At 40.9% G+C, this 26843-nt stretch overlaps 1 protein-coding gene across 4 annotated transcripts in view; it reads left to right on the forward strand.

The window, feature by feature from the left end:
* ITGBL1 (integrin subunit beta like 1) overlaps positions 1-26843 on the forward strand; it is a 311082-nt gene that overhangs the window by 277296 nt on the left and 6943 nt on the right. For all 4 annotated transcript variants that reach the window (XM_004384168.1, XM_004384167.1, XM_023738528.1 and 1 more), the window contains 2 exons: positions 3428-3544; positions 24581-24727. In XM_004384168.1, coding sequence (XP_004384225.1) covers positions 3428-3544; positions 24581-24727 — 264 coding nt within the window. The remainder of the gene's footprint in view (positions 1-3427; positions 3545-24580; positions 24728-26843) is intronic.

Consider the following 26843-nt stretch of genomic DNA (forward strand, 5'->3'; position numbering starts at 1 on the left):
GGGTGGAAAGGAGGAGTGTGCTGTCACAGTATAGGGAGAGCAATTAGGGTCACATAACAATGTATGTATAAATTTTTGTATGAGAGACTAACTTAAATTGTAAACTTTCACTTAAACTACAACAATAAAAAAATAGTTACTGATTCAAAACATTATGAGGACACATAAGGAGTGTGGTTAATTCTGCTATATTGATGAAAGTGAGTGAGGAGAAGGGTGCAAGTGTCACAGCTCTGGTGAAATTTACTTTGTATCTTGAAGGATGAATTTACCTGGCAGATAAATGTCTTAGTGGTGATTGAACTAAAGTTACGAGCTGAAACAGCAAAACAATGCAAGTTAAAATGTGGATTGAATGAAGAATTTACTATTCTTTTCCTCTCTATGGGCAATAAATTAGTTTCCTAATGAATGATTTTTGGCCTTTCATCAGAAGCCACTATATCCTGTAAACTATATTAGGGTCACTTAATTGTTGTTGTTGTCGTTGGGTGCCATGGAGTCTATTCCGACTCATAGCGACCCTTTGTACAACAAGAAACGCTTCTCAGTCCTACGCCATCCTCATCATGGTTGCTACGTTTGAGCCCATTATTGCAGCCACTGTGTCAATAATGTGCTATTTAGAAAAAAATCTCCAATAGATACAAGGCCAAAAAAAAAAAAAAAGAATTGCAGAATGATTTGTGGTAATCTGATATTTGAAGAAGATAAGTGAATTACAATCTACTGAGAAACAAAATGTTTGTAGGACAGAACGTTAACACTTGGCTATCCAAGTCCAAAGGAGAAATACAAGACAGACACTATACCCATGCAAACAATGAAATGTAGTTGTTCGAACACACATACCAGTATTTAATTCATCCTTTCTGAAGAGACGCAGAAGGTGCTAATGCATATTAAGGTATATTACTGTTGTGGTTGTTGTTAGGTGTCACTGAGGGGCTTCCTGTGTACAAAAATCCTTCCATAGCGACCCTGTGTACAAAAGAACTAAACACTGCCGGGTCCTGTGCCATCCTCACGATTGTTGCTATGTTTGAGCCTACTGTTGCAGCCACTGTGTCAATCCATCTCGTAGAGGATCTTCCTCTTTTTTGCTCACCCTCTATCTTACCAAGCATGATGTCCTTCTCCAGGGACTGGTCCCTCCTGATAACATGTCCACAGTATGTGAGATGAAGTCTTGCCATCCTTGCTTCCAAGGAGCACTCTGATTGTATTTCTTCCAAGACAGACTTGTTCATTCTTCTGGCAGTCCATGGTATATCCAATATTCTTTGCCAACACCATAATTTAAAGGCATCAATTCTTAAAATGTTATTACATTTTACACCGTTAATAAATAAATATGACTTCAAACTTAAAAATTGATTTAGTCATTGTAATTGGGAATGCATTGCCTCTCAGGAATAATGTGATTGATATTAGTGATTTCTCATAGCCGTCCATGAAGGACTAGTTAAAGGCACTGGACCACACTACTGATGGTCCTACAGCTCACCTCTTCCCCCCATCCTGCATTATTGGACACCTTCACACATCTACACAAGATGAGGGTAAGAGTGTAGTGTTTATGCACATCAGAAAATGATCAGGGCTCAGAAAGTTTGGGTTCTAACGCCAACACTGCTAATATATAGTTATCTGGCCTTAAGTGAATCATTTAGCCTCCATATGTTTGGGTTTCCTCATCAATTAAATAATTTACGGAGAGTGATGAATCCTCCTGAAATTTTATAAAAAGTAAATGTGTGTCGGTATAATTTTCTAGGGAAGGACCTGGAGTCACTAGTTGGATTAAGTTTCTGGTGTGTCCCAGTTTTGACCACCAGGGTGTAGGAAGTAAGGGAGAAGACCTCTGCCTCTAGCTGAACTTGGGACGACCTCCAAGTAGGAAGGAAGCCTTGTCGAAGGGCAGCCAAACAACACTGTCAATCGCTGTAGCTTTCACCAGATTCTCAAAGGGACCATGACACCAACACTTCTGCCAAAAAAAGATTATGAATCACTGCATTAGATTATCTTTAATTACAGCCCTGAAATTATATGATTCTAAATACTAATTTCTCTTTCCTCCATCATCCACCAACTCCGAATTTCTTTAACGAGACACATAGAATGACTAACGTTAGAGGGTCAGCCCTGAAGCAGCTACCATCTTTTCAGTGGGTTGTGTAATTAGAATGGTTGGGCTAATGACAGAGAATAACAGATGCCTAGGAGTGCTGTCACCCAGCTGAATTTCTGGCAAACCAGTACCGATTCCTCCAGCAAAAGGAATTTACTTTCCCATAGAGCCTCCTGATGCTCCATTATGAGTATGTTAAGATGCAGTATGTCTCAGTGGTTAGGTGCACAGACTTAGAGGCAAGTGAGCATGGAAATGACTTTTGAATGTATCCTTTATTAGTTGGGTCACCATGGAAAGTTACATGGCCTCAATCAGTCTCAGTTTAATAATAATAATGCTAGCTAATGTGTGGTATTATGAAAACAAAATGATATAATGCAAGGAATGATAGTGTTCGACACTTTGTTACCGCTCAAGAAATAACGCTGGAAGTCATTATAATGATAATAGTTAAGAGATTCCAAAACTATCCAAACTTGTTCTAAAAAAAAGATGTTTACTTTTTAAGTCGAGAATAATAAAGATATTTAGATCATGTGTTTGACATATGTTCCATGTTAAAACTAGGTCTATGACCTATAAAATTGCCTTCAAATAATCACCAAAATATACAACCTGGAAATGTATCTGCAAACGTTTTTCTCATGCAGCAGATAGAGCTGAAATAAAAATATTTAAAAAATCACCACATAATGCTAAATTACGTTAAATATATAAAATTGAATCAGTTATGTTAAATAAACCCATTGCCACCGAGTCAGTCCTGACTCATAGTGACTATGTTAAATAGTGTCATCAAAATAAGCTGAATATGAGATACCAGAAGGTTTAACAGCTGAATTATTCTTCAAAGATGAACGAAACCAAAAAATAGAGAGTAGCAAATATAAAGGACTTCTGAGCCAGCAATGGTCATTTCAACTCCTGACCTCCTGGGCATTTATGCTTGATCTTCAGTTCACCCCTGCTGGCACGGTGGTTAAGAGCTCTGCTGCTAACCAAAAAGGTCAGTGTTCGAGTTCACCACTCGCTGCTTGGAAGCCCTATGGGGCAGTTCTCTGTCCTGCAGGGTCGCTGTGAGTCAGAATCAATGCGATGGCAATGGGTTTGGTTTGGTTTTTGGGTTCAGTTCACCCTAAGGCGGTAGAAAATATTACTTGTGGAACTATTATCAGGCACAGACTAGAACTGGTCTGGGAGGCTTTGGTTTAATTGCATGTTGGTTCCTTTGAAGGCCTTCCTGATTCTGCTAATCTCCTAAAGAGTGTGCTGTCTCTTTATGTTTTTCAGGTAAATGTGAGTGTGGTAAATGCACCTGCTACCCTCCAGGAGATCGCAAGGTGTACGGCAAGACGTGCGAGTGTGACGATCGTCACTGTGAAGATCTCAATGGTGTGGTCTGTGGAGGTAGCAATTCGCACAGCCTTATTTATGCCACCTGCATGCTGTCTGTTTCACCTCCCTCTCTTGTTCTGCTTCTCTCTCTTTTTCTTTTAAAATTTGTTGTTACAAAGAAGATAAACGAAAAGCTGTTTGCAATTAAACCTAAAAGCAATATACAGTTAGGTTTGTAATGACCTTTATTTTCTTGAACTCTTGACTTAGGGGTATATGTTGTTGTTGTTAAGTGCCGACAAGTGGATTTCAACTCATAGTGACCCCATGTGACAGAGTAGAACTGCTCCATAGGGTTTTCTAGGCTGTAATCTTTACCAGACCAGATCACCAGGTCTTTCTCCCGAGGAGCCACCGAGTGGGTTCAGACTGCCAACTTTTGGTTAGCAGCCGAATGCTTAATCGTTGGGCAACCAGGGCTGCTCAGGGCTATATAGAAAACTACATAGTTCCAAAAACCAAACCTGTTGCATTCGAGTTAATTCTGACTCATAGCGATCCTATAGGACAGAGTAGTACTGCCTGATAGAGTTTCCAAGGAGCGGCTGGTGGATTAGACTGCTGATTTTTTGGTTAGCAGCTGAGCTCTTAACCACAGTGCCACTTATCTATAAAGATGGTTGTGTCTAAACCAAGTACTATAAAGACAGTAAGAGGTTTTGCTGCGTCTGAATAGCATAACATGATTTTTATTACTCTGTTTGTAAACACTGTTGGAAGAAAGTATCACCCAAAAACTAAAAAAAATGAAAAAGGCAATAAGAATGTACCCTAATTTTAAGTACACTATCACAAGTGAGCTACAGTAAGTTTCCATGAGGGCTGTCAGACCCAAACCAGAGTTTACTGAAAGTATTAAACTCTCCAAAGAAAGAATGAGGCAGCTAGAGAGTAGTCAAGGAAGGTAAGAGAAAAGTGAGGGTACAGAGGTAGACCGCTGGCAGTGTCTACCTGAGCCTCACCCAGGGCAGAGAAGGTGGGTCGACATTCTTCTATTTCAGTCCTGGAAAGACTTCTTACTGTACAGACTGGGGCATGCTGATTACAACTCTTTCCAGATTTCCAGCACAATTGAGGTGAACTTGAGATGGAACCATATTAAAATAATATACATATATCTCTTCAAGAAAATTATCACAATGAACTTGAGCACTATTATTGGGGAAAATAAATCAAAACACGTGTACTGCTTATGAACGGTGGGGACACTGTCTGTCTCAGACTTCTACCCAACCTCTGTATATGTCCATCTATCTATCCTCTCTCTAACCAACCATAAAACACTTCTGGTTTGACCAAAAATCTTTTCTTCTTTTCTTTCTGTATGAGCAAATGGCAAAGGCTCTTTTTAGTAAATGCCGCGCCAATTCTTTATCTCATGCAGTCCTCATGACAGCAGCCCTAAGAGATTGCTCGTGTTTCTTCATTTTACAAATGGAAAATGGAATGAGACTCGAGGGGTTCAAGAACTCCCAACATATCCCATAACTAGGATTTCCACAAGGCACAATATACTTTGTGAAAGTTCGTGTATTTCTCAGTCTGTCTAAAAATACCCATTATTACCAAAAAATTTTCTTTCTCCTTATTTAGTATAATCCACATTGTGTATATGTTATTGTTAGTTGCTAATGGGTGAATTCCAACTTAAGGCCACCCCATGAGTGCAGAGTAGAACTTCTCTACAGAGTTTTCAAGGCTGTCACCTTTCAGAAACAGATTTCCAGGCCTTACTTCCAAGGCAACTCTCGGTGAATTTGAACTGCCAGCCTCTTGACTACTAGTCCAGCACTTAACAATTTGTGCCACCCAGGCACTCTTCATTATGTATATAGCATGTAATAATTAAATTAACAGTTATTCTTTGCATACTTATTCCATTTAAGGCATTCCACTATCCCCCAAACACATACATGGCCTGGTTGAGGGTCTTCCTCTCTTTCGGTGACCCTCTACCAAGCATGATGTCCTTCTCCAGGGACTGGTCCCTCCCGATAACATGTATAAAGTACATGAAATGAAGTCTCACCGTCCTCGCTTGTAAGGAGCATTCAGAAATACTTTTGATCTCTTTGATGCCATTACCTCTGACTTGTATACCTGCATTCATCTTGATTAAGTCTTAAAAACATGGAAACTTGCTCTCTCCTCAATCACTCCACATAATTGACTCTCATGAAGTCACTAATAATTCCTAGTTTTCTAAACCGTGGGTGATTTTCAGTTCTCATTCTACATAACCTCTTTTAGGATGGAGTTGTAGTTACTCCTCACTGCAACTCCCATGACATGTTCTCCTACCTGGATTTCAGAGGTACCTTCTCCATCCATTTCTTCTCTCACTTCTCCCATACTTAGTGAATTACTTTTTCCTGCTCATCTCTCAGAGCTTACCAATAAATCTTAGTATTTCCCTGGAAATAACTTTTGTCTATCTTTTCTGTCTGCTGTATGCCACCCTTAAGTAATCCCAGCCTCTTCTGCTTTTATTTCTAGATCAATGTGTCCCAAGTTGACTTCTTAGCATCAATTATTACCTGGCTTCAAACTCTTCTTTTTAATTTCTAATTAAATATTTCAATATGTAAATGTATTCAAACTCTGCATGTTTTAAGCTGGAGTACACACTTATTCCTTTATTTTATCAACAAATACTCATAGAGCACTTACTATTTGCCAGAACTGGAGATTCAGTGTTGTCCAGTACAGAGTGTCTCCTGTGTATTGGACAACACTGAATTTCCAGTGTACCAAGGTGCCTACTCTTGCAGAACTTACAGTTAAGCTTGAAAGAAAGACATTGACAAAAGGATGACAATGAGGTGAATGATATGAAAGGAGAAGCCCCAGTTAAATGGGAACATACATAACAGGGGATTTAACATAGACTGGGGGCCAAGAAAGTCTTCCCTAACATGCGTGTTAAGTCCATATCTGGATAATAGCAAAACTTAATACCTATGATGCATAATATGCACTTTACATATTAACTCAAGAGTCACAACAACCCTGTTGTTGTTATTGTCATTTGTAGTCCAGTGGATTTCAACTCATAGGGAGCCTGAGTGACAGAGTAGAACTGTCCCCACAGGATTTTCTTGGCTGTAATCTTTATGGAAGAATATCACCAGGTCTTTCGTCTGCGAAACTGCTGGGTAGGTTCAAACTGCCAGCCTTTCGATTAGCAGCCAAGTGCTTAACCGTTTGTACCACTAGGAATTCTTACTCAGTGATAATAGGATACACAGACCATAGCCAGTTGAAGGGAGTTGGGGAGTGGGGCACATCAGTCAGAGGGAACAGGGTGTGCCAAAGCATATTGGTAAAATGGAGAGTATGACACATTCAAACAACACTGATGACCCGAGGGAAACCGTTCACGATTGGAGATTAGAAAGCAAAAGGGTAAAAGATGTGATATATTTTGTAAACCATGTTAGTGATTTTGGGATCTCTGTGCTGAGACCTTCCTAGACCCAGGAGACAGAGAGAGAGCTGTAACACTGCAAACAGCAAGATGGCGAAAGCAGCAGCAAAGAAATAGCAGCAGCAGAGGCAGCAGAACCGGGAGACCCACAGGAGACCCGCAGGAGATGGCATGGTGGGCTTCCCAGCTCACAGAGTGAGAAAGCTGAGCACCTTCGGGCAAGAGGCTTGCTGGTAGAGTAGGGTGCCTCTAGGCACTCGGTGAGCTAGGTTTGCCAAATCACAAAGCTACAGCTGAGTACCTTCTGGCCGAGGCTTGCTGGTGGAGTGGGGTACCTAGGGGGCATTTATTGACAGAGCTAAAAGAGCTTTGTTAACACTTGCCCCCTCAGGGCAGAGGCTGTGGGCATGGTTGAGAAAAGGCTGTCCTGATGGAAGAACTATATCCTTAGTGTATCTGAACCTTAATTGTAACCTGTTATGTTATTAGGTGCCGTCGAGTCACTTCCAACTCATAAAGACCCTGTGTACAACAGAACAAAATACTGCCCAGTCCTGTGCCATCCTCACAATCTTTGCTATTCTTGAGCCAATTGTTGCCGCAACTGTGTCAGTCCATCTCATTGAGGGTCTTCCTCTTTTTTGCTGACCATCCACTTTACCAAGCATGATGTTCTTCTCCAGGGACTGGTCCCTCCTGATAACATGTCTAAAGTACGTGAGACAAAGTCTCGCCATCCTTGCTTCCAAGGAGCATTCTGGCTGTACTTCTTCCAAGACAGATTTGTTCGTTCTTCTGGCAGTCCTTTGTATATTCAATATTCTCTAACACCATAATTCAAAGGTGTCAATTCTGCTTCGGTCTTCTTTATTCATTGTCCCGCTTTCACATGCATATGAGGCAATTGAAAATACCATGGCTTGGGTCAGGCACACCTTAGTCCTCAAAGTGACATCCTTGCTTTTCAACACTTTAAAGAGGACTTTTGCAGCAGATTGGGAGCCCTGGTGGCACAATGGTTAAGAGCTCAGCTGCTAACCAAAAGGTCAGCAGTTCAAATCCACCAGCCACTCCTTGGAAATCCTATGGGGCAGCTCTACACTGTCCTGTAGGGTCACATGAGTTGGAATCGACTAGATGGCAACTGGTAACCTGTTACTTCCCTAGTAAACCCCATAATTGTGAATATGGTTGTGAGTTACGTGTGCCCACTGCAATGAATTATTGAACTCAGAAGAAAAGTAGAGAATGCCATGGGAGGGACAGTTGGTGTTAGAATTGGTAAAGACGGCCGAGAGAGGAGGCATGTCTGACCTCCATCTCATAGGAATCAGCCTTGGGTTGCTGATCTTGATTCTTCTTTCCCCTTGTGAAGTTGGAGGAGGTTAGACGACTCCGCTGCCATGCGGTTTTTACGGAAGTGTAAATGGCTGATGGGGATGTCATGCTTTGGGCTTCCATGAGTACTGTGACTCTTGCAACAGGCAGGTCCCTTGTAGGGTCCCTGGAAGCTATGATTAAAGAGTCATTACGAGAGATATTGGCTCTTGTGAGGCATGGAGGTTTTTCTAAGTCAGAGAAGTTCCAGCATTCATGAAATGTTGACCTCATCTCTGCGCATCTGGACTATATATCTGAAGAGAAGATGGTCCCCAGACAACTACATGAGCTGTCATCCTCATGAATTGCTGCAAGGACTCCCACAGAGATGAATGCCTGATGCTGTCCTGCTGGCAGGATAAGGCTCTTACATCCTTCTGAAGAGACTACTGTCAAGTGTCAACCTGAATGCTTAGCTGAACATAGGAAGACCTTCTCCCTCCCCCCAGGAGTTTTACAAGCAACATTTACAGAAAATCATGAGTGAATGATGTGACTGAGGAGAGAACAGACCCAAGGATGAATCTCATGTGTGGTTTGAGCACTGGATGGATGGGAAAGTCTACACTTTTCTTATACCAATTGTCTTCATTTATTGGAAAAAGAGTTTCTTCACAGAGGGTGATAAAGATGGAGAAAATTGGATGTATTGTGATTTTTTCCCCTTTTTTCTGATATTCTATTCCTTATCTTTGCTTCTCCTTCTGACTAACCCCTAATCATTCTTCCAGATGCATCCTCAATTTACATACTCTAGGAAGCCTTTCTGAAATTATTTTTTACGTCCTCCATATTGTAATACCTTCATTGTAGCACAATGACATTGTATTGTAAGTGTTCATGTGCCTCTCTATTCTTCAAGTCTGTACAATTCTCATCGATATTACTCCTCTCTCTCTTTTGCTTTGTGTCTTACTCTCTCTCTCTTCTGAACTTAACTGTGTCTCTCACAATTTAATAATTTATTCAAAGATAGTTCTTGAGTATCAACTTTTATGCTAGGTTTGGGGATGCAATAATTTACGAGAGACAGAGAGAGAAATAGAGATAGATAAATTCCAGTTTTCTTTCACTTTTAAATCAGAGAATTCTTCAAGTTGGAGTTACAATTTGAATTTGACTTGGACCTTCAACAGCTAATATTTGGATATGTGGAAATTGGATGGGAAGAACAGTTCAGACTTGAAAATGTAGAGCAAAGGCCTAAAGGTGGAACCTTTTGTGTATATCAAATAAATATGTTTATTTCATTTTCTTGTACCTACAGCTCTTTCTCAGCTACTCTTTTTTTGTGATTTACGTGAAATTTTACAGAGCAAATTAGTTTCTCATTAAATAGTGAATACACAAATTGTTTTGTGACATTGGTTGCCAACCCTGTGATGTGTCAACACGCTCGCCTTCTCCAGCCCAGTTTCCCTGTTTCCATTCGTCCACTTTTCCTGTCTCTTCCTGCCTTCTTATCTCAGCCTTTGGGCTAGTTTGCCCATTAGTCTTGTATACATGATTGAACTACGAAGCACATCCCTCATGTGTGTTATTGTTGGCCCTATAGACCTATCTAATCTTTGGCTGAAGGGTGAACCTCAGGAGTTACTTCAGCACTAAGTTAAATGGGTTCTGAAGGCCATACTCTCAGGGTTTCTCCAGTCTCTGTCAGACAAGCAAGCCAGGTCTTTTGTGTGTATGTGTGTGTGAATTTGAATTTTGTTCTACAGTTTTCTCCTGCTCTGTCTAGGACCCTCTATTGCGATCCCTGCCAGAGCAGACAGTGGTGATAACCAGGCACCATCTAGTTGTTCTGGGCTCAGTCTGGTAGAGGTTGTGGTAGTTGTGGTCCATTAGTCCTTTGGACTAGTCTTTCCCTTATGTCTTTGATCTTCTTCATTCTCGTTTGTTCCAGCCAGAATGGGATCAGTAGATGTATCTTAGATGGCTGCTTGCAGGCTTTTAAGATCCCAGTCACTACTCACCAAAGTTGGATGTAGAACATTTTCTTTATAGACTGTGTTATGCCAGTTGAGCAAGGTGTCCCCCAAGACTATGGTCCCCAGCCCTCAGCGCAGTAGCTCAGTCTTTTGGGGCATTTGAATGTATCTGTGAAGCTTCTATGATTTTACCCTGGTCAAGTTGTCCTGACTTCCCCAGTATTGTGTACTGTCTTGAACCCATTCCCAGTAAGGATTTTTTAAATTCTCAAACTACTTATTCATTTATCATTTATAATAGACATTATTTTACCTCCATTTATTTTGCCTTGCTCATCTTTAGATATCAGGACTTCATAAGATATTTTTAATTAAAGTTTTCATGTTAAACTTAAAACACTAAAAAGACTGTAGAAAAAATATAAACAAAATACAAATCACCTATAAATCCATCATCCAAAAACAATGTATCTGATGATAATTTGCTGTATTTCTAGGTTTTTTTGAGGGATAGGACATTTTTATTGTTGTTGAAATCAAGGTTTATAAATTTTCTTTATTTACTTTGTTAATTTGTCTAGAGAAAGTCTACGTACATCCTGTGGTATTCTCAGGGGCGTTAGTGTGCGTGTGTGTGCGCGCGTGTGTGCGCGCGCGTGCGCTTTTCTGCATTTGTTCATACAGTATTTAAGTAAGTGAGTAAAGGAAGTAATCATCTTCTTTTCAGCAGTACAGAGGCAGTGTCATGCAGCAAGATGAATGGGAATTCTAGGTTTAGACAGACTGGAATTTAAATCCTGGCTGTATTTCCTACTAGTTGTAGTAGCTTGGGCAGGTCATTCATTGGGTCTTCTTGCTTTGGTTTCCTTAAGCATACAATAAGAATGCCCACTCTTCAGCTTTGTGGTTAGAATGAAACATAATGAACGCAATGTGCCTGGTACCCTGTGCCAGGCGGGCAGCCTGTGAACCCCCTCTATATGAAGTGGAAAGTAGGAGGTTGAAGTGGTTATTTCCACACAAGAGTATAGATGTCTCACTCATCCCACCACTCCAGCTACAAAGTGTTTTGGAAGAAAGTTGGAAGCATACATATCTGTGTTTCCACATCTCTGGGAAGTTTGTCCAAAGTCCTTATTCTCACCATCATATGGCAGCCGGGGGCTTAATCTTGCTAATGTGAATGTAATGGAACATATTAACATCCTCCCCCTGGTGTGGCTTGAGAGGAGAACACAACCGAGAATCAGTAATTTAGACAATTTTCTCAGTTCACCACCAGATCCTGAGTCATAGTTTCTGTGGCCCTCCACGTGGCAGGATGGACTGGAACCTCTTGTTTCCAGAATGTGGTCTGAGAACTCAGTGCAGGTTCCTGATGCTGCCTGAGAATTTCTGCAAACAAACAAATAAGTAAAACAAAACCATCCACAAGCTACCTAATCAGCAGGTGCACATGAATTAATAGCCACTGGTGTTTATCCATCATCCTAATGATAAACTCAGTATGATTAAATGAATTTTGGTAGGTTGGGATAAATTAGCAATTGTACCTGAAGTGGAATGTAACTAATTACACAATTTTAATCAGTTCAGTTTTGATTAAACCAAAATTACAACCTGAAAATGAGAGTAACAAGAACGACCAGCAAAAAGAAAATCAGTATGAAGGAAGATCATTCTTCATTTAATTAACTTACTCATGAGTCATGCTCAATGGTTATAAAAATAAAAAAAAAAAGTTGCTGTCCAGTCAATTCTGACTCATAGCAACCCTGTAGGACAGAGCAGAACTGCCCCATAGTGTTTCCAAGGAGTGGCTGGTGGAATTGAACTGCTGACCTTTTGGTTAGCAGCCATAGCTCTTAACTACTGTGCCACCAGGGCTCCAATGGTTATAGAGGGTCCATATGTGGACCATATGTGGACCCTCTCAAAACATCCCTGTTAATAAAAATTTTGTGTGACTTATAAATGCATGGATTTCTTATTAACCAAGTCACTATGAAAAAATCACATTCTTTGTCTAGCACGACAGTCTCTAAGATCTTTTTTTTTGTGGCATATGCATTTTAAGATTCTGTAAAGAAAGTATATTTCTATTTTTGCTCATGTATGTTTAATTGTTTTAGTCTAATACAAGCTTTGGGAGTGTAAAGGCCATATTGTAATGAGAAGTATAAAGAAATGATGAGGAACAAGGGCTTGAAGAGGAGGCAGCAGTAGACTAACTCCTGAGACCTTGGAGGCGAATTGCTAATTAAAGGACTTGGTTGATAGGAAAGGTTATAAGGAGGCTGATTAAGATGAATGCTGATAAAAAGCTGTTGCTGGCAACTTTACAGATAATGGGCTTGACTTATTAGAGAGTGTGGCTAGGAAGTTTGTCTAGAGAATGGGTTATTGCCACTAGATGGGAAATGGGTGAAGATTATTAGGGAAGCATATCTGCAGAGAAGAATTCTGCATCCATTCCTTCTTTAGAGAGATGGTAAGGGAAAGGATGACAGATAGATAGCTAAGATATTGTAGAGTGTTGTGTAGTGTGTCATTACGGCTGCTCTTAGGAGTTACCCTGCCATGTAAGGATTGGCCAAAAGTGACAGACATTTCCTAGGGAGACTTGTACGAAAAGACCACGGAGGAGGAGAGAGGGGAGAAGAGAAAGGAGTGAGGATGTAGGATTTAGCCTGGGGTGCAGAATATAAGGTATGGTTAGGGAAGGGCATTAATGAGGGCCAGAACGAGATGCAATGGAAAATGGTAGAGTTGCATATTCAGTAGAGAGAGACGAGTTGAGCTAGACTGCAACCAAAGAAGGGGAAAAAATGTGAAAAGAAAGTGGCTAAATAAAAATTAATGTTATGAGGGAGTGGATCTTTGAGTAACGTTTAAAGCAATGAGTGTGATCAATAGAGTGAAAGGTTAAAGAGTCTAAATGGGAAGGATCTAAGCTATGGGTCAGTGGCAGGAATCCTGTGATGGTCTGGACCAAACAGGGGTGCAAATGTATTTAGAATAACATGGAGGAGACAGGAGGACGGAAGGTAAGACTACGAATCCATGGGAATGATATAAAGCTGAAAAAATAAGAGGCTGTGTAGGTAAAGTATGGAGACCTGGTGGCGCAGTAGTTAAGAGCTATGACTGCTAACCAAAAGGTCAGCAGTTGGAATCTATCAGCGAAACCCTTTGAGCACAGTTCCACTCTGTCCTATAGGATCACCAGGAATCAGAATCAACTCCACGGCAATGAGTTTTTTTGTTTTTTTTGGTTTGTAGGTAAAGTAGAAGGAGCTCTAGAGGCGCAATTGTTAAGTTGCTCAGTTGCTAACCAATAGGTTGGTGGTTTGAACCCACCAGGGGCTCTGTGAGAGAAAAGACCTGGCAATCCGCTCCAATAAAGATTATAGCCTAGGAAACCCAATGGGTAAGTATGTACTCTGTCATATAGGGTCGCTGTGAGTTTGGAATCAACTTGACAGCAAACAGTAACAATACAAGCTAACACAGTGACGTCTCTCCTGCACCCCATAGACGCGGGATAAGAATAAGAATCAGTCTGCTTATTGCTTCTCTTCTTTCCTCTGTGCTCCTGGAATAGCTGCCCAGGAGTCCAATTTAAAAAACAAGAGGGATAATGAAGAACCACCTCTTAATTACACAATCAGTTCACATTTCTCCAGGGGGTTCTTCAGGGCAGAGCTGCAATCTGAAGGAAATCAGACAGCCCGAGAGTGACTTCAGCGACTCCCCAGTAAGGCTGGGCTTCTGACGATGAGGAAGGCCACTCACTCAGGCCAAGCCCTTGTTGTTGTTGTGGCCCTGTCGCGTCAATTTCGACTCAAAATGACTCCATGTAACATAGTAGATCTGCCCCATAGGATTTTCTTGGCTATAATCTTCATGGAATTAGATCACCTGATCTTTCTCCTCAAAACTGCTATGTGGATTCAGACCGCCGACCTTTCGATTTGCAGGCGAGCCCTTAACAGTTTGAATCACCAGGGCTCCTTTCCTGGATAACACAGGCAGAAGTGAGATTGTCTTCAAGTTACGTCTTAACATCACAAGCCTCTTCCCCTGAGTTCTTAAGTGTACCACCTCAGGTAATCGGCACTTACCTAAGTTTGCAGGTTGTCCCTCCAGGGATGGCTGGCCAGGTGACTGCCTGAGTGCCATCCACGCCCCACACTCCTCTCTTTCGTTTCTGCTGTCCTAGAAGCTCTGGTCCTAGAACACAGGCAACCTGGCTCCTGCTCATCCCTTGGTGTCACTGAACCTTTTCCTGACTACCGTCATCGGCAGTGTTCTCACTGTTGACTATACTGTCCTTGTAGTTGTGTACTGTCATGTCAATTTTGAGTAATAGTGACCCAGTGTGACAGAGTAGACTGCCTCATAGGGCTTCCAAGGAGTGGCTGGTAGAATCAATTGCCAACCTTTGGGTAGCAGCCTGACATTTATCCACTGTGCCACCAGGGCTCCACTGATTATACCAGCACCCTCTAAATCTTCCATAGCCCCGTGTATTTGTTTGCTCTTTGGTATTTGTTTTCTCCCCCAGTAGACTGTAGGCACCATGAAGGTATAGTTAACGCTTATTTTATTCACTAGTCTGTCCCAAACTGCTAGTACAATGCCTGGCAGATAATAGGTGCACAATAAATCCTTCCTGAATGGATGACTAAGTTGTTAAGACTTTATAAAGAAGAAAGAATTTTTTTTTTTTTTTTTTTTTTTTAGTTATCAGCAATTATAGGCAAGTCATGTAAAAGGCAAGTCAAAATTTAAACAATGCATTTTGGCCATTGTCTGGGCTAGATGCCAGTTTAACTTTGTGGAAAGATATGATAAATGAGCTAATCAGTGAAAACCAAATTTATGTCCTTGCACATAAAATGTATATTAAATTACTTGCTGTTGAAGAGCTGGTTATTCTCAATGATATCATAATTCAAAGGCAGTATACCTTTCCATGCAATACAGATTAAATGATTCTACATAATTTTCCTTAATATCAATTATGTCAAATTCATAACAGTTTTCTTACTAACGCAGGATCAGTAAGAAACATGAACATCCGGAAAGTCCACAGCTTGATGGGACTGGTACCAGAAACTCTGATTTCCTTATATTTTTTGTACCTCAGATTATCTGCTCCCCAAAAGCTGACAATTTTTGTGGAAGTTTTAAAGGAGATTTGAACTTTAAGTGGGTTTTGGTTTTACTGGCAAAACCAGGATATAATCGATTTATTAACACGTCATTAAGTACAAAGCCCATCCAAGCAAACAGAAACCTGTTACCAACAAGTCGATTCCGACTCTTAGCAACCCTACAGGATAGAGTAGAACTGCCCCATAGGGTTTCCAAGGCTGTCATCTTTACAGAAACAGATTGCCCTGGTGGCACAGTGGTTAAGCTTTCAGCTGCTAACCGAAAGGACAATGGTTCCAACTCACCAGCCACTCCACGGAAGAAAAAAAGCCCACAGGAAGCACCAATTCTCTAAATTCACTCTGCAGAAAGTAAAACTAAAACAGACAATTCAAGAACTACCCATCCCCCTTGAGCAACAGCTCATTAGCCAGATGATCTGTAAATATGTCCTTGATTCAGTTTTTTGTTTTATTTATTTTTTTAACATAACTCATGTTATTTTAGGGTTTTCATTGTTGTGAACAACAAATAAGAGGGGGATTTTGTTAAAAAGAACCTCAATTTATGAGTGTTTCTTTTGAGGACCCACTATGTCTATGGCAGCGTGCTTGGCACTCTGTAGGCTGCCATGGTAAATCCGAAGTGAGTCCTACTTTTAAGGAATTCACAGTCAAGTAATGGATTTACTCGATAAATCACTACATATCACAAGATGGAAGACCAAAAAAGTTCCACAGTGGAGGGTAAAAATAAAGTAGTATAGAAATTCAGATTAGGAAAATCTTCACAGCAAGATAGTCATCCTCCCTGAGCTTTGAAAATTAAGCAGGACTTAACATGTAGGGCACTCCTCCCTCAGCAGGGCATGAAGCCAGAAAGGTGTGGAAAATTTTTATAGAAGGAACATCGTCAGTTAGGTTAGATCAAGAAGTATGTGAAAGGGAGAAGGGGAGAGAAGGAGAAAGTTTGGAAAAGTAGTTTGAGACTCTATTTTTCAGGAGCCAAAAATGTAAGAGAGGCTAAAGGAGGTGAACGTCATCCTGTCAGCATTAAACCCAAACCAAACTCATTGCTCTTGAGCCAGTTTTGATTAAAGGAGAGTCATCATGTTTCAGAGCAGACTTGCACTCCGTAAGGTTTTCAATGACTGTAATCTTAAGGAAGTAGATGCCCAGGACTTTCTTTCACGTCACCACTGAATGGATTCAAACTGCCAATCTTTCAGTTAGTAGTTGAGTGCAAATCGTTTGTGCCACCTGGGGACCTCCCATAAGCATTGTTGTTGTTAGGCGCTGTTGAGTCGATTTCAACTCATAGTGATCCCATGTGACACAGAAGAACTGCCCCATAAGCTTTTTTAAAATATTTTATTGTGTTTTAGCTGAAATTTACTTAGCAAATTAGGTTCCCATTTAACAGTTTTTGTACAACTTGTTCCATGGCATTGGTTATATTTTTTATAATGTGTCAATATTCTCGTTATTTCCATTCTTTCTGTTTTGTTTCCATTAATCTAGCTTCCCTGCCCCTCCTTAGCTTCTCATCTATGTTTTACGGTAAATGTTGACCATTTGGGTTCATATAGGGGATTATTTAAGGGAGCACACTATTCACAGGTGGTATTGTTTATTTTATAAGCCAATCTATTATTTGGATGAAGCGTGACCATCAGGAATGGCTTCAGTTCCATGTTCAAAGGGTATCTTAGGGCAATAGTCTCAGGGGTTCCTCTAGTGTCTCTCAGTCCAGTAAGTTTGGCCTTTTTTAGGAATTTTAGTTTTGTTCTACATTTTTCTCCCTTTCTATCAGAGACCTTCTATTGTGCCACTGGTCAGAATGATTGGTACCAATAACTGGGTACCATCTAGTTCTGGTTTCAGGCTAGATGAAGCAATGGTTCATGTGGGCTATCAGTCCTGTGGACTAGTTTCTTCTTTGAGTCTTTGGTTTCCTTCATTCTATGTCAATTGAAATGATCATGTGATTCTTTTCCTTTGTTTTATTTATGTGGTGAATTATGTTGATTGATTTTCTAATGGTGAACCATCCTTGCATCCCTGTTATGAATCCCACTTTATTATGGTGTATTATTTTTTTGATATGCTGTTGAATTCTGTTGGCTAGAATTTTGTTGAAAATATTTGCATCTATATTCATGAGGAATATTGGTCTGTAATTTTCTTTGTTAGTGGTATCTTTGCCAGGCTTTGGTATAAGAGTTATGCTGGCTTCATAGAATAAATTAAGAATTATTCATTTCTCTTTTCAGTTCTGTTATAGTTTGTTTTATGTATTGTGGAGTTCTGTCACTGAGTGCATAAATATTTATTATGGTTATGTCCTCTTGGTGGATTGATCCTTTAATCATTATATAATGCCCTTCCTTATCTGTAATGATGGATTTTGACTTAAAGTCTATTTTATCAGAGATTTTATTGCCACTTCGGCTCTTTTTTGGTTACTGCCTGCATGATATATATTTTTCCATCCTTTGATATTTAACCTATTTATGTCTTTGTGTCTAAGGTGTATCTCTGGTAGCCAACATTTTGATAGATCATTTTTTTTTAATCCATTCTGCCACTTTCTGTCTCTTGACTGGTGCATTTAAACCGTTTATATTCAGTGTGATTATCAATAGGTATGAATTTACTGCTGCCACTTTGTTATGCTTTTTATTGTGGTGTTAATGGTCTCTTTGTCACATTTAATTTTCTATGCTGAGTTCTTTTTGTTTATGGGTTTGTTTTTTTTTTATTCCTTCATTGTTGTTGATTTTATGTTTGCTGAGTCTTTTTGATTTCCTTCTTCTCTACTTTGATGAGTAGATTCATTGATTTTCTTTGTGGTTACTCTGAAATTTACCTTTTTTTCCCTAAGTTTAAAACAGTCTGTTATATCTTGATATTGCCTTGACTTCCTCTTCAAATGGAAATTCTATAACTACACCATTTATTCACCCTTTTTGTTTTGAAGTTGTTGTTTACAGATTGGCATCTCTGGTTTCCTGTTTTCAGTTCTGCAGCTTTATTTTATATTTTAGAATTTCTTGTCTTTGTTGGTATCTGTGTGATGCTGTCATGTGTCTTAATCTCAGGTCGTTTTCTGATGTTGTTTGTTCTCTGTTTGAAGGACTCCCTTTAATATTTCTTGTAAGATTGGTCTGGATTTTATAAATTCCAGAATTTCTGTTTATCTGGTAATCTCCTAGTTTCACCATCATACTTGAAAGACAATTTTGCTGTATATATGATTCTTTCTTTGTCTTTGATTTTGGAAAGTTTGATTATAATATGTGTTGGTGATTTTCTTTTGAAGCCTATTCTGTATAGGGTTCACTGTGCTTCTTGGATGGAAAACGTCTCATTTTTCATGATATTAAGGAAGCTTTCTGTCAATAAGTCTTCAAAAATTCTCTCTGTGCCTTTTTTTTTCTCTCATCTTCTGGAGTTCCAATTATGTGCAAATTCTTCCCCTTGATAGTATTCTCTTAGGCTTTCTTCATTCTTTGTTTCCATTTGTTCCTCAAACAGATTAGTATTAGGGCATTTGTCTTCTATTTCATTGATTCTTTCCTCCATTGCTTCAATTCTACTTCTATGTCCTTTCACTGAGTTATCCATTTCTGATATTTTATTGTTAAACTTCTGGATTTCTAGTTGATGTTTTTATATGGTTTTTAATTATCTATTTATTTTTTCATTTTGTTCTTGTATTGTTTTCCTGAATTCTTCTAGGATTTTGTCTGTTTTCCTTGATTTCTTTGAGGACCCTATATATGTATTTTGAATTCCTTATCAAGTAGTTCTACTAACATTTCTTCCTCAGGAATGTTTTCGGACCTTTTCTTTTGCTCATTTGTTTGCGGCATCTTATCTTGTTTGTTCATATGATTTTTATTGTCTGTTGTCTCTGAGACATTAAGGTGTTAATTTATTTATTTATAGTTCTTTATTGATTGTATATTTGTTTGTTTTGTGCTGGGTTTTTCTGTTTGTTTTTTTGATGCATCTGGATCTTTGTTTCTTCTCCTTCACTTTAGAATGTCTTTCTTCCTTTGCAGTATTTTAATTGTTGTTTTGTGGTTCTGATCTATGTGTGACTATGGTGGTATATTTTGGCTGGGAGTGATTTCCTCTCATTAGTGGGTATGGTGGGTAACACCCATGTGTATGTCCTCTGTGGTTAGGCCTGTATGTCTTCCCTCACTGGATTGTGGAGGTGGGAGAGCAAGTTCTTCCCCTGATATTGGGTGACAGGTGTCGGGTGGTCAAGATCCCTCCACAGCCCTTGTGGGACCATGAGGTCTTTCCAAGTTGGTGCTAGCAGTTAGTGCGTTCTCTGGAGGTCAGGTCAGGACATCTCCATGTCTGCTATGAAGGAGTGCTATCCAAATGGATGGGGCAAGCCCACTGTTCATGCACAAATTGGCATCTCAGTAGGTGATGGGGTATCGAGAGCTTTCAGTGAAAGCACAGATGACCTGCAGGAACTGTTTGAGTAGGGGATGTGTGATAGTACAGCTGGGCAGATGGTGGATGTGGGTACTAGGAGCTCCTGCTCATTGTTTGGCAGGGGTGAAAGTGGTGCCTGTCAGGATGTGACTGGTATTGCTGATGAGGTGATGTGTCTGTTTGGCCAGTCACCAGGGCATGGGTGCAGTGACCATTCTTGCCAGTCCTGGATTGAGCTCTGTATGTGTGTACCACTGGTTGCTAGGTAGTAAGGGTGAGTGTGCACATTTTACCAGTCACCAGGTGGTTGGGCCAGGCTCACACAAGAAGTATGAGTTGCTTGCACCTCAGGAAGGAGTGGTTGGTTGGGCCAGGCTTTAACACACACATGGAGTGCCTGCACCTCAAGGAGGGAAAGATAGGCCTGTCTGGGCTTGTAACCTTCAGTGAGGGCTTCTTGCACCTCAGGGAAATGTGATGGGTGTGGTTGCACTTGCACACATGAGTTAGGTCCTTCTGTGTCTCAGAGAGGGGGGTGGCGGACATGACCAGGCTTGTGCAGATAAGTGCAAGCAGCCTGCTCCTCCAGGAGAGGGTGGTGGGTGTGGCTGGGCTTGTGTGCCTCAGCAAGAGCCTCCTGTGTTTCAGGAAGGGCATAGCTGGCATTGCCAGCTTTGAGCTTTTCTCTCTACTCCTCAGGGAGAGGCAATGGCTCTGGTTGGGCTTTCCTGTATCAGGTAGGGCCTGCTGTGTCTCAGGGAGGAGGTGGTGGGCGTGGCCAGGCTAGCAAGTACAAGTAGGAGTAGCCTGCGCCTCCTAGAGGGGGTGGTAGGCGGGGTTGGACTTGAAAGCACAAGTGTAAGCCTCCAGGAGAGGGTGGTGGGTGGAGCTTGGGAGTATAAATGCAAGCAACCTGTGCCTCAGGGAGGGGGTGGTGGGCGGGACCAAGCTTGTGAGGCTTGGGTCAGTGTGCTTGCCCCTCAGGGAACATTGTAAGGCTGATGGCAGGTGGGGTTACTGCTTGTGCAGGGCCAATTCTGGGGTGGGGGTTCTAGTTTTTCTCAGGGTTAACTTTTCACTGAGTGGCTCCGATATAAATGGCCGGGTGCCTCCACCAACAAGCAGTCCCTGCACTAATACCTAGCTTTCTCCCTTCTTGAACTCACCAGAGGGGCTGGAGCTCTCACCTGCTGCTCTGTTTCTCTACTCCTCCGTAATTGTGCACTCCCTGTTTACACTTTCTCCCTCTCTAGGGCTCAGAGAACTCAGTCTGTTTCACTTGTTTTAGAGGCACTTCCCCATAGTTTCCTAATTTCAAAGCTATACCACTCCTGAGCTTCCCCCAGGGGTGCCCTGTCCCTGGTTGCATCCTACCTACCTTGTTTCTGCCCTGGTTGTTTGCACAGAATGTCTGCCACTAACCTTGCTCTCTTTGCAGTCGTTTTCCTGGGTTCCTCACTCTGGGTTGTAGTTCAGATGCCATCCCAAAATGACCACGCTGCTTGCTCCCTGCCCACCGGCAGGCCAGGCGCAGTCGATCTGCGAATCTCTATTTTCCTGCTGAACTCGTCCTGTCTGTCCTTCCAAACGGTGCTCACCTGTTTCTTTAACTCTCTGCTTGATGCTCTGGGACCCCATGTCATTTCTTGTGTCTATTTTACCTAGTTTCTCAAGTCTTTTTTGTCAGGGGGTCGTTATGGTGCATATGTCTAAGGCACTGTATTGACCAGAACTCCTCTGCCCCATAGAGTTTTCTTGGCTGCAATCTTTATGGAAAAAGCCCTGGTGTTGGCAGTGATTAAGCACTCTGCAGCTCACCAAAAGGTTGGCAGTTCAAACCCTCCAGCCACTCCATGGGAGAAAGATGTAGCAGTCTGCTTCCGTAAACACTCCAAAAAAAAAAAAAAAAATCCATTGCCATCAGTTCGATTCTGACTCATAGTGACCATACAGGACAGAGTAGAAGTTCCCATAGGGTTTCCAAGGAGTGGCTGGTTGATTCAAACTGCCAACCTTTTTGTTAGCAGCCTCTCTCTTAACTCCTGCACCAACAGGGCTCCTCTGTAAAGATTACAACCTTGGAAACCCTATGGGACAGTTCTTCTCTGTTCTATAGGGTTGCTATGAGTCGGAATTGACTCCATGGCAATGTTTTTATTCCCCCCACCCCCCGCCAGTCTTTGTCAGGTCTTTCTTCCACGGAGCCTCTGGGTGGATTTGAACTGCCAAACTTTCAGTTAGTAGCCAAGCGTCATAAGCATCAAGGAGTCAAAAAAGGGCTGGAGAAGAAGGCTGTAATGTGAACAGAGGTGTGCAATAGGAAGCTGTGAGCAAGAATATTGGAGCAGGACATGCTAGGAAGCTTTTTTAAAGGTTTAGGAGGGCGATATAAGTAGATATTACAAAGATAGCTTCAACAGAACTTGGCAACTTTTTAGATGAGTGAAGCGAGGGAGATTCAAGTAAGATTCAAAACTTTCTGACTGTTTAATTGGAAGGACGATAGTGCCATTAAAAGAAATAGGCAATACAGAAGGGTAGGTTTTGGAAAGAAAATTATATATGTAGATGAAGATCCAGAATTATAATTCAGGATACTAATAGGACACAAGGTATGCAACCACAGTAGTGGAGGTTGGGAGAGATTTAGAGATACAGCCCTGTGATCACTGTGATTTGTGGTCTTAAATCCTGTGATCTGATGAATTTTTTGAAGAAAATATTATAGAGAGGTAAAAGAAGATGACTCAGGATAGACAGTTGGGTGTGTCTACATTTTTTGTGTTAGAAAGAAAGCAGAAGAATAGCTGAAGAGAAAGGGGAATTGTTAAAGAGATGAGGAAAAGCCTAGCATCATGAAAGTCAATATAGGAGATAGTTTTAAGGAGAAAGTGCCCATGAATGTCAAATGTCTACCTTCAAATGCTGCAGTGCTTTTTGAAGGATGGGAGCTAAGAAAAAGCTATGGATGTCTCAAGGAGCCCTGGTGGCACAGTGGTTAAGCACTCAGCTGCTTAACTGAAAGGTCAACAGTTTGAATCCTCCAGCTGTTCTGGGAAAGAAAGATGTAGTTGCCTGCTTCCATAAAGATTTACAGCACTGTAAGCCCTATGGAGCAGTTCTATAGGGTCACTATGAGTCGGAATCAACTCGACGGCAGTGGGTTTGTTTTCTGGTTTGTTTTTTGGTTTATGGATGTCTCAAACTGATAGCATTGTTTATTTCCCAAATGCAGTATAGACACAATGTGACACAGTGGAAAAAGGTGGGGCATTAAGTCAGAGGAGCTAGAGTCAAATTCTGACCCTGTGCGGTTGAGCTATGCGATTTGGGGGAAAATTACTTGATCTCTCTGAGCCTCAGTTTCCTGACTGTAAAACAGGGATAATACCACTCAATGGGCTGTAGTGAGATTAAATACAATTAAACAGCTTATGGATGAGAGGTTGTTGGAAATATGTCTTTTAAGAAAACTCTCTTTGAATTTGTACCCCATTTGCTTTCTTTTAACTTCCAGATGATCATGTGTTATGGAAAACCATTATCTGGATTCATGAGTAGTTAAATTAATTAATCATAACAATGTATTGCAAATAATTGATCCTTCCTTGTGTGGAGCTGAGTGTAGGAGGGGGAAGAAGAAACACGGCTTACTCTTGAAGGTCAGGCAAAGCAAATGGTCAAGACACACGATGTCAACAAATCCAGATTGGTCTGAATGAAGACTGTATGTGCCTCTGGGAGTAGGGCAGGAACCACTGTGTCCGTCATGCTTGACTTTTTATCCCCTAATGCCTAGTAAAATATTCTGTTCATAATAGATATTCAGTAAATCTTTGCCAAACACATAGCGGATTTGAGAGATCGGGGTGTAAGGTAGTGCACGTATCAGGTAAAAGAATAAAGTGCTAGTGGAAGCAAGAAAATAAAATGGAAGATGATACGATCTACTGGGATGTTGGTGGCAAGTGACTAAGCAAGCGTATATGCCAACATAATTGTCACAAATACAATATTGTATATACATACCACAAGATAAACAGATCACAAAAACCAGGGGCCAATCTCAGAATCAAAAAGAGGAAAAAATGTGTCATATGTCAACCCAAGTCTCATGCTGTTTTAAAGTTCTATATAATAACAATTGAATGAAGCTATTACTTACACTCATATCTGTTCTTATTAGTGAGTAGAGAGTAAAGTAATATGATGCTGGATGTCATTGGCATGGAAGTTAACCTTTTGTTTTTATTAGGAAGCAAGAGGAGGGCAATCAATAAACACTGCAAGCAATGGTAACGTGACTAGCCTGCAAACGTGTGGATGTCTCGGAATGTACAATGTAGAACAGTGCTAAGACTCCATACAGATAAAAATGCAAATGAGGAAATATTTATTATTGTGAAAAGATAGTATAATTCCACGTTAAACTATCCTAAGGTTTCTTTTTCTCTTGAGTCTGTCGCCTATGCTACCTTCATCCAGATGAATAAGAGGAAGCTAGGGCTCTGCTGTGACGTTCTTTTAAACAATCACATGCAACACTGACTATGCAAAAAGGGAAAGGGTGTTTGTTAAAAAAACAAGATCCTGAGGTTTATATATTTCTTTTGTAGACACTCTGATTCAGTTGGTTATTCACCCGTTCTCCTTCTCTCACCCTCCACCTACGCACCTCCTGCTCCCTCCCTCACAGGCCGTGGTACATGTTCCTGTGGTCACTGCATTTGTGAGAAAGGATGGTTTGGGACCCTCTGCCAGCACCCGCAGAAGTGCAACATGACGGAAGAACAAAGCAAGAGTTTGTGTGAGTCAGCAGATGGCATATTGTGCTCGGGAAAGGGTGAGTATCTGTGCCGGTGCTTGGACTGGATTCCTGATCTGACACATGGTTTGTAGAGCGGCAAGTAGCAACCATCTTTTCTAGACTGCACTCTGTGTGAATGAAAACCACGTCGTCCTCAGCCTGCGCCACATTTTAAGCTTGAAAATAAACCACATGACGTTTAGGATCTAAGAAAATGAAATGTGTGAGATGAGTTTTGTACAAAATGATTTTCAGTCACTTGTGAGCAACATTATTGCTGAATAAAATTAGTGCTTTTGTTAAAAAAAAGAAAAGAAAAGAAAGGACAACATAATATAGTGGGCACTTAAAGGACCAAAAAAAAAAAAAAAAAAGCAAAAGCAAAGGATACTTTCTGAGTTCACTTCCGAAATAGCACAGCCCAGAACGGCAGTGATCACAATTGACTGAACTGCCAGCAACTCTCCCTACTGAAACTTCTGAAGGTAAATTATGTCGATAAATGTGTGTGAAAGAGGCGGGCTGGAGTGTTAAAAAGACATAAAAGGAGACTAAATGTTTAGTTTCATTAAAAAGAAAAAGTATGTAAATCCCAAAATTTTGGTGCAATTTCCTTTGCACTAAAAATCGCCAATTATTCCAAACGTGCATGTATAATCTAATATAAAAAAAATTAATGATAAATGGTTATAACCTACAGGTTGGTTGACAAGAAGTCCCTCACCCAATCAAGCATTTACCACAGAAACAGACTCAAGAAAAAGCAACTCTTCTCAATACCCTTCCCCCAACACACACACGCGCACACACACACACTCTTAGACCTGAATTCTTTTGGGGGGCAAAGCATATTTCTAGATTAAATTGTGGACACCTTGATTTTGATTTTTCAGTACAAATTTCTTGAAGGGACTTTCAAAATCATGCTGTCATGGTGCATATGGCACCATCTAAGATGATGTCATGCTCTTCTTTACTAGTGCCCAGGAACCCACAGGAAGTGCACAGGATTCTCACGGAATCTTCAGGCACTGACCTGTATGGAGCTGTGTTTTAAGGAGCTTCTCCACCCTCCTCTTCAACTCAGTAGCCTCCATGCTCCTTTGTAGGCAGACAACCCCTCTTTTCAGACAAGCAACAGCCTTGGCTATAGCTGTACCTATCCTCAAACATCTACCCTGGGTCAGGATTAGCATTTAAATATCTTTTTGAGGAAGACAAAGTGAAGTAAATGTGAATCAGATAGACAGTCTAGTGTCACTATAGACCCTCACCAGTGACACTGGGGTACATGAAGGAGTACTTGGAATCAAGACGTGCCATGGGTAATGTGGCCCTAAATGGCGGATATTCCTTAACCTGTCCCTCAATGTAAATGCTATCAGGTTGAAAGAGGCTTTGTGACAGAACTTCAAAGTCAAAAGCAGACGGATGCTGTGACCACATATGGTGCTGGAGGAAGGTTGGAAATCGATGCAGACAAACCTATTTCTATAGACAACCATGTCCTTGGCTTCCAGAAAATGTGTGCTTGGGATTTGTGTTTTCAGTGCTTAGAAAAAGAAGCCATCAACCTAATGCAATTACAGCAGTCAGGTGGTACTCTAACAAGTTTAAAGAAATCAGTTTGTTCCTCCATTACATTCAATCTAATCCAAGCCCTGAACAAACCTTCCACCAGTTCTGTTCTCTGGGGGCCTTGGCTCCTAAAACACCTGCTCTTGGTTGAAGCTGTGCTGGCAGATCCAAAAAGGGGGCAAAAGACGTTAGAAGAGAAAGACGAAGGGTGGCAAGGGGAAGGACCTGAGAGGAAGAGGTCAACAATGAAAAGCAGGAGAGTAGGTAGGGATGGAATTAGCCTGTGAGGGGGAAGTATAAGGGGGGAAAGGAAATGCCATCAGATCGGAGAGTGACTTAAGTTTAGAAACTATACTGAGGATGGTTCATTTTTCTGCATCAGGTATATTATTTTTATGAGCATTAGGCAGTTATTTCCAAACACAGATATCTAAAATTTAGGTATTTTTTGGTAAGTTTTTCCATAATAGCAGTATCACTGGAGTAAAGATATAAACTTTTCACAGAAACTCAACCCAATGAGAACACCTATTTATACTAAAACACTACAGTGCTTGTTTACATTTATTTAGTT

This window comes from Trichechus manatus, unplaced genomic scaffold, assembly GCF_000243295.1.
Source record: "Trichechus manatus latirostris isolate Lorelei unplaced genomic scaffold, TriManLat1.0 scaffold00118, whole genome shotgun sequence".
NCBI lineage: Eukaryota > Metazoa > Chordata > Mammalia > Sirenia > Trichechidae > Trichechus > Trichechus manatus.